Genomic DNA, 9,113 nt, shown 5'->3' with positions numbered 1-9,113 from the left:
AATATTACAACTATTTTGTATCATTCATTTTTACATTTCTCTCGTTATTGGGGTAAATATTGCCGCTAACCAGATATTCTAACAATTAAATTAAATTCCTGCTAAATTGATTCATAAGCAACTAAATTTAGCTTTTTAGGAAGGAAAGGTTGTTTGAATTATTGCTTTTGAAAATCTTTGCTGGCGCTTTCTTAATTCTTATGACTTCATTTATGGTATGTTTTTGCTAATATTGCCAACATTAGATACGTATTTAAAATAACGAATGTTTTGTGAACAGTCTTTACTGGACTGCGTCAAAAGTTGCCTCATACTTCAATAACGCTTATTACGACTGATTATAATGATGTATTAATTTACACAATGATTGCGCCATCTATCGAATAATTATATCAACCTTTCGTTGATAAGTCTTGTTTATTAAATTATTTAAAGCGCTGTTTCACTAAAAACTTGCTCTCTATATACTAACTGCACTTTTGTCATTAAAAAAGTTGAATATCATGTACATGAATTATTGTATTTCCACGTCACATAAGTAAATATTGTTGCCTGGTGTCAAATAAATATATAATTAACTTCCTAACTAAATATTTTATGCAATCTTTTGCAAGCCGTTTTTATTGTTATTTACTAATCATTTATGTTATTAAATTCCTTGCAAAAATGATTGAATATGTGTCGCTAAAAGATTGGTTTGTTTGTAAATGGGTGCTTAGGCTAGACTAATTTACTGATAATTAGCATTTGCAATAAAACCTATCGAAATTGTTTGAAACTTATTTGTTTCTATAGAGCTACCAATCACACTTTTCCTGAAAATTTGATTTCCGCATCGTTTTGGTTATAGTGTTTTAATTTAAATCAAATTGCTAGATTACCATTTCAAAAAAAATTTTCAGTTAGGAAATTTTGGATGAACTCAATTAACGCTTAAAAATTTCATTCATAAATAAACTTAAAATAAGGAATGCTGTTAATGAACTAAATCCTGTTCAATATTTAGTTTTTAAATATTGCCACATAGTTTTGTTTTATTAATCTTTATTTATTAACTGTTAAGCTAATAAATAACGATGATTATATGTATGACTGTGGCAAACTCAGAGATGTGATTGGTGATATTAGTGTACGCCACTGGGAGGCCCGGTGAATTATGATTGTACAGTCATGGACGGAAGATGATTAAATAAATAATATTTAATAAATATACAACGAAATGCAAAGTTTTTATTAATTTATCAAACATTCCTTAATTATTTTTTGTTATTTCAAATGGCTGAGATTACATAAGACCACTACACCACAAAATAAAAAGACGAAAACACAACATTAAACAAGAGTGATGCTGACGGAAAAGTCCAGAATTGAAAAGTATTTTTGTTTTTATTACTTTGTTATTATTAGTTATTAGAAATACGATTAAATTGTAATAACAACAAGAATAAAATTTAATTACATGTACTGAAATATTTGAATATGGATTGAATGCAAGTGTTTATGAGTAGAATCTAACGTGATAAACTACACCAAATAGTTTTCATTTTGAAATCTTTAATCAAACAAACATCATAAGTAATACAAATATTGATTCAACTATAAATACCTAAAACCTGATATTAAACTGAATGACGCGCACTGGTGATCCCGTCCAAGCCAACTGTCTAAAGTCAACAAACTAATTGTCCGAGCGAGAATCTCAACACGCATGCTCAAATAATTACGCGCCGTAGTTTTCGTCGTCAAGGGATTGAACACGTTATTCTACTTAGAAAACAGAGCTTCAGCTTAAAATGTTAATTTTTTACTTGCCAAACAGCAAGCTAGTGAACCAATCAATACTAAATTTTAAAACCAAATTATTATTTTTCTTGATGATATCTTGATAGCTAACAAAAACATGAGTTAGTTTTAGTAGAAAATCAAAATATTTACCTCTCACATGTTTAACAATTGACATATCTTGCTTCAACCACGCTTCAAATATAACTTTAATATTTAGTTCATATAATTTTTTTTAGATTTAGTTGCAGAAAGCCTGAGAAATTTTCAAAATAACTTAGCTAATCACTTTATTTTTAAAATCTTAAATTTTTGTGTTTATTACATCTCGTGGACAGGAGAAATTCAAATACGAAGAAAAAACTAGCTTAACTGCATGGATGTAATGTTTAACTCTGTTAATATACGAACTTTCAGTTATNTATATATATATACATTTTTTGTGTATGGAATATACAATATACATGGGAGTTTTGAAAACAGTGTCATTTTTCTATCTTTTCAAATTGTGGGACTGAAAATCAGTTGAAAGTATGGAAATTTCCCCATTATACATTATACTTTAAATTTAAACTAAAGTGCCAATGAATTTGAGATAGACTATGCAACGCAAATTGCGTAGATGAGCTTCACTTATATGCACACGTGGGACCAAGATAATTGAAAATTTAGCAATGCTGTAGTGGCTATTTTTCAATGGGTATTAATTTGGTTTAACGTTTAAGTTCGCTGGCAAGAAGCATTGAGCCTGAATCGAATCACATTAGGAGTCGTTTAGTTCTGATTACTTTCTGCCGTTTGCTCGATCAATATAGCTTTTTTCCCATCATGAGAATATTTTCGATATACTCTTGTAATTGTCGACCATCGAAATCATAGTTTCCTGAAACTTTTGGGATTTGAATTGACTCGAGCGCCTATACTAGTTCTGTTATATTGCGCGCTAGTTGGACATCGTAATCAGATATTTAACTCATATTGGCAGTTGATTATTTTTTTCAGAAGCTTGATTAATCAATTACGAAACAAATTTCTTTTTATAATAGCTTCATTTGAGCAATATGATAAATAAAAATAACTTAAATTAAGTTCTGACTCTTTCAAGGCGCTCTTGAACTAATGGGAATGGAACATACAGGACAATTTAGATTACTCATGTTTTCATACAAATGAAAAAAAAATCCATTTCATTTACAGAAATTCAAGCAAATTAATTAATTTTTCTAATATTCCTTATCATTCACCGATCCGAAGGACCAGCAACTAAATTCTAAATTTCTTAAGAGATCAAAATTTACATGTAAATAAGGTCATTGTATGCGTGTCATTTATTAAATTTATGGTGTTATTCCTGTATATTTTCCCTATGTTATAGGAAATCATAAGCTTTTCGAAAGAAACTTTTCATATGTTTGCCTATTATTATATATATAAAATGATAAGGTTTGGAATGTTTATATAAAATCCTTACATTAAAAAAAAACATTAGAAAAATCATCTACAACACATCATCTTATGTTTCTGACAAAACGCTGTAAGTCAAAAATACTTTAACAAATCGAAACTATCTTTAAAGTTTCATGAAATTAATGCCACACAATATTGGTAACATGAAATTTTATGCTACATATATATATTAGAGGCTTAAACGGCCATTCACCTTTGATTTAAGCAACGGATATAGTACATTTTAGACTTTTAATTTCATCATAGATACATCCAACAAAACATTTTATTTCTAAAGTTTTCAAAACCTTTGAACTGAGTGATGATAAGTGTACCAAGTATTTTCATGCATAGAACTTTAATCATCATTTCACACATATTACGAAATTACGTTTTGTTATCAACTCAAATGCTGTAAATATACAACAGTGTTCTTCTTCACAGTCCTTTAATTACATCCTGCTAATGAGTAAAACTGTTGAATAGTGTATGCCGTCAATCAAGTTTAATGACCTTCGATGGATCAAAGTTTTCTAGAGTCCATATTTGCCAAGCGCTTACGATGCATTTCTCAAGAGTCACTCCATCTTTGTCTTCGTTCATTTCCAAACATTTACCAGTTGCAGAGTGTAAAAGAACCCGTGACTGTTAGAAAAAATTCAAATAGTTTAAAACAACGTAATATGTTTACACAAAATAATATTGATTGATCTATTTTGAAAAACTTCCAAACAAAAAGGGAAAATCGTTTTTAAGAAACCCTTAAAAAAGATTTTTCTTTAGTATATTAACGTCGCATTAGCGGACTGTTAAGAGCTCCTTGGGATTCATCAGTAATTTCCGAAGACAATACTAGCGCATACATGCTTTTATACAATCAGAATTTATTTCGGGGAACTTTAATCACCAGGGGATTTCTCTAAACACTCCACAGCTGCCTAAACATGCATGAACTTTTCTGGTTTTGAAACAATTGGGGACAATAGTGAGTTTCGAGTCACTATCTTACCATCCCAGATAAAACAAATTGATCAGACAGTTAGAAACGAGATCCAGCTTAACCCTTATAGGGGAAGACAGACAACACATCACATAGCTTAGCCCCTCAAAAAAATTAAAAAATAAAAGGATAACATTTACACTTTTTAAATTTAGGGTTTCAATATTTCAATATATTCCTCAATGAATTCTTGTTAACGTTGCATACGTATTTTTAACACTAGAAAGACGGAAAATTCGTATATACCTATATTGCCTAAAAGCAGTCGAAATGACAGGATTGTGAATGCATAAATAAATTTGTTTAAAATTAATTTTTAACATTTTTCATATTATTTACAGTTATTTAACAAGTTATTAGTAAATATTAACAATGAAAAAAAATTATATGTTGCACAAAAAGTCATTATAGACATCATTGCTTTTCTAATTGAAATTAAAAGCAGTCAAAATGACTTCCTTAGGCAATCTAGTGTTAATTTAATCATACAATTCACATACCTTAGTACAAGAGCAATGTGAACAGAAAAAGGCAAGCTACTCTAAAATTCTGAAACCAATGATGAAAATGGTTGATAAAAACTCAACCATCAAGCTTGCTTGCGAGGAAAAATTGTAAAATGAGCTAGATATATGCTTTTTTGCAGGTTTTACTAACAGACGAGGAATAAATTTATGAGTGAGAACCAATACTACAATCACTATCTGCATAATAAACATTCTTTATAAAAAGAAAGAAAGTGTAGCACTATGATTAAGTATTTCTTTGCACTTAGAATGTAATACGACGGAAGCAGGCAAAGCTGTTTAAACCACAAATAAAGATTCAAACCGTAAGAATGAAAAATTTTAGACACGAACGTATTCTAATATGTGCTTAAAATTGTTCCGATCCATACAATGTATAAAACAATCTATTATATATAATTCTCTTACGTGGCTCCCAAATTTTGGCTGTATTTCTTTTCCGCCGGTGGCAACGTTTGCTTTGTTTTGAAAACACCAAAGCATTCTGCCTTTTAATGATGTGTTTCTGATCTAATATATATAATTCTCTTACGTGGCTCCCAAATTTTGGCTGAAGTACTTTGTACAACTAAATAAGATTCTTTTCACAACAGTTAAATATTTACTTTATTTTCTTCATTCATAGAGAAAACAGTCGGCAAAGAATTCTGTTAGGTTAAAAAACATTTCGCTAAAAAAATAACGAATTCTAAAAGAAATAAAAATAAACAACTTAAAAAATAAAAATGCTGTTGCCAGCCATAGAATTTTTTGAAAGTTAACTTAGCAACATAAATCAAAATGACATAGAAGCGCAACTAGATCAAAATTATGATACCTGAGCGCTTGACGTAACAAATCCTTCAATTCTAAAAGTGTTGTATCGCCAAATGCCCAAATTAACAATTGTGTTCTTAAAGAAATTCTATAAAAAGTTTTAAATAAACAACCTACTTCTACAACTGCTTCTTGAAGAACTTGGCTCATTGATTAAAAATATTGTTTTAATTTTACAGTACTAACTTTACTTCTACTTTCATTATTGCTATGACCCTCTTTCATTACATTTTACAACTTCATGCTAAATTTGAGGACTTTAAGTTGTTTTGTGGTTGAATACTGACATTTAGAAATGTGTACATAAAAAAAATAATATTTAGAGGTTAAGAGTTGCCTCAGAAAAATTTGAATTGTTGACATTGAACTTAACAATGGAAACAATCGTTTTTGTGAAAAATTGAATTGTATTGTTGACATCAAAACTAAAAATATTGTGTTTCAACTTAACAATACTACCTTAATTTATACTTTAGAATTGCCTCGGAGAAATTTGAATTGTTAGCAATGACTTAAACAAAAAGTTTTATTTTAACTGACAAATACTATATTATAATTTTAACTTTTTCTATGACTATACTCATTTTCTTACTCTTTTCTTTGTTTTTTATGCTTTTTATTTCTTTGTGATAAAATACAAAACTTATAGTTGTTCTGCTTCTGAACACTGATGAAAACACAAAATGATGGGCTTCATCAACAATCAAAAATATATACATTTATTTTACAAATTCCATATTATTAAGGTGGCGCCCTTCAGAGAATTAAAAATACAAGATTATCTTCATCGAAGCCGATGCTTTACATCTGGCGTTCAGTGGCAGACTACTATTTCATATTGTTTTACAACACATGGCTTTAGCCCTCTGGTGGGAAAGACTTTAAAACAAAACTTACAACAGTTACTTTTCTCAACAACTGAAATTTAGAATAGTGTGATTAAGAAAAATATGTGAACTGTTTGCAATTTCAAATTAATATTGAAATGTACAGGTTTAGAATTTTCTACAGTGAAAAGTTTTCGGAACTTCAGTATTCAAAAAATGATACAAAAACTAGGCGTTAAGAACGTATCCAATGAGCGAGCAAAGCGAGCATTGGATTGCGAAGCAATCTTAAATGAACTGTGAAAGCAGTTCCGGGGGTTGGTGAGCGCCAGCGAGCAGGGGGCGAAGCCTCCTAGTAACAATGAAAATCATTATTCTTTATCATCTGCAATGATTGAGTCGATTGTAGAAGAAGAAAAATTTAAATTCGTAGAAATAATTATCGAATATTTATGCGTGAAATATCAAGCTGGAATGAAATTTTCTATGATTTTTTTTAAAAAAATTATTGAAGTTTTTACTGTATTTTTAGTGAATAAAAGGATAGAAATACGATTTGAGCTGATAAAAGAAAAAGAAATTGAGTACTTGAAATAAAACACGACCTAAGTACTATAAAAATTGGAAATGTTTTTGTTTTTCTCACGGAATTCTGTTCTAAAGAGCAAACACAAGGCAAAGTGGAGTACACCCAAAGTGTGAACTCCGGTAGTAATAGATCAAAAGTTTGTCGAAGGATCGCGCGGGTTGAATCAACACCTCCTAGAAAAGAGTAGGCCTCTGCACGGGTTACCATAAATATCCTTTAGTAGTTCAAACGTAATGACATATTTTGTATTTTCAACCACTGCGCAGCTTAGTACCCCGAACGTAATGACATCTTTCTTATTTTTCATCGACTGCGCAGTTAACTTCGTCACATCGGACTACTAAATTGATCCGTGCTGAGGCCTTCCTACTTCTAGGAGGTGTTGGTTGAATGTGCCATGCGCATTGAAGTAGAGAACGTCCGAAGTGCGATCAGTGTTCAGTCACGAAACTCCCCGCATTTTGTTCACGTGTTTCGTTACTTGATAGTGATTGCGCTTTTAGTGTTTAGTATGAAAGTTTCTAATGTTTTTTATTGCTATAATTGCAGTGAAAGTGACTAAGATAATGACGCTTCAAGAAAGAAAAAAACCTCGGTGAACTACACAGTCTCTTCACAGATAGCCCGCCTAAGAAAAAATAATCTCCGGCTGATATTACTTCAGAGTATAAGTATGCACGTAAAACACTGTCGAAGGAATATCGAAAAACTTTACTTCGTATCATACTTTTATTATAGATGCTACAGATCATACATTTTGGATAGATTGGAACGCTGGCCAGTACAACGAAGAAGAAGTGGGTCATTTGAAATACCAGAAAAGAGTATGACACCTTGCACTTTTTTCTTTATGATTTTGAATGAAAAAGGAGAACATATCAGCGTGTGTAGAAAAATGCTCAACAGTATTTTAGCTCAGACGTCTAGGGAGCCACGTACAGTTCAACAGAAAATTAAGGATAGTAATCTTATGTTTAAAGAGAAAAAGGGGTAGGCCATAGATAGTAAACGTTCACTAAACAAAGTTTTCAAAAAAATGACGGTGAGTTGATTTGCATCTCATATCAACTTCTTCCTCTAGAAAGTTAATCATTATTCAAGGAGAGAAAAAGAGTACCTAAGTCCTTTATTCACGAATATTCGATGCATTCAAGGAGGACGACAGATCGCATTCGTATATATATTTTTAAAGGGATTTCAGAAACTTAAATTTGCGTGCCCTCAATCCGATTCTAGCAATACTTGTGACAAGTTCGAGGCTAAAGATGCAGATACTATCAACCCTAGATATAATTAAGATGCAACCACTCCGCTAGGTTTGGAAAGCGAAAGCGGAAAGAAAAAGCGGAAGATGAGATATGAGAGACAATCAATTCACAGATGCCTGGAAGTGGTTTGACTGTATTTTGTATGGATATGCAACAGGTTTCTTTTTCTTTCGTTTCAACTTTACTCATTCAAGCATGATTAACAACCGCCAGCTGTCATGATACAATTTCTGATTACACAATTGACAATGGCAGCTAAATGAATATGTGGAATCAAAGCATTGAAAGACAAGGAGGAAATGAAATAACTTCATGCTTGTTTAAAGTACTTCACACCAAGACTTCAAGGTACACGATAGGTTGCGATTTGGGCAGACAACAGCGCCTACAAAACAAGAACAGAATGGTAATGCCCTTGTATTTATGGCTACAATTTTATGCCCTGTGGCCGTGATTTTGGTCTCATAATGATACGTAAGCGCAAGGTTATAAACAATATTAATCTGATCTATTCTATAGTGGTAAGGCATCACTCTGTAAAAAAAGAGTTTTCAAAATTAGGCAAAAATGTGCCAAATAGCTCCAAAACAAATATAGTCGAATAGGAAAACCTCATGTACCCATTATTGTATACACTCAAATCAGTATAATGGCTATATCACACGAGAGAAAATAAATATGTGCAACTGCAAGTGTAACTGCAAGTGTAAGTGCAACTGTAAGTGAAATTCCTCCGTTCGGAGTTGCCGAAAGGGTTGCTTAATTGCCTGAACGGTTGCATGAAATTGGGTTACCATATTTTGTTATTTATCTTTACTTTTGGCTCATATTTAATTTTATCATATTGAATGAATTCTG

General features: G+C 31.2%; 1 protein-coding gene across 1 annotated transcript in view; it reads right to left on the bottom strand.

The window, feature by feature from the left end:
- Nucleotides 1-3,463: 3,463 nt before the first annotated feature.
- Nucleotides 3,464-9,113, bottom strand: part of LOC107448188 (putative polypeptide N-acetylgalactosaminyltransferase 9) — a 58,516-nt gene continuing 52,866 nt past the window's right edge. The window contains exon 11 of the mRNA XM_071183805.1: nt 3,464-3,873. Coding sequence (XP_071039906.1) covers nt 3,724-3,873 — 150 coding nt within the window. The 3' untranslated portion in view covers nt 3,464-3,723. The remainder of the gene's footprint in view (nt 3,874-9,113) is intronic.

The sequence above is a fragment of the Parasteatoda tepidariorum genome, chromosome 7 (genome assembly GCF_043381705.1).
Source record: "Parasteatoda tepidariorum isolate YZ-2023 chromosome 7, CAS_Ptep_4.0, whole genome shotgun sequence".
NCBI classification, from domain to species: Eukaryota; Metazoa; Arthropoda; class Arachnida; order Araneae; family Theridiidae; genus Parasteatoda; species Parasteatoda tepidariorum.
This window is presented reverse-complemented; position numbering and strand designations above follow the sequence as displayed.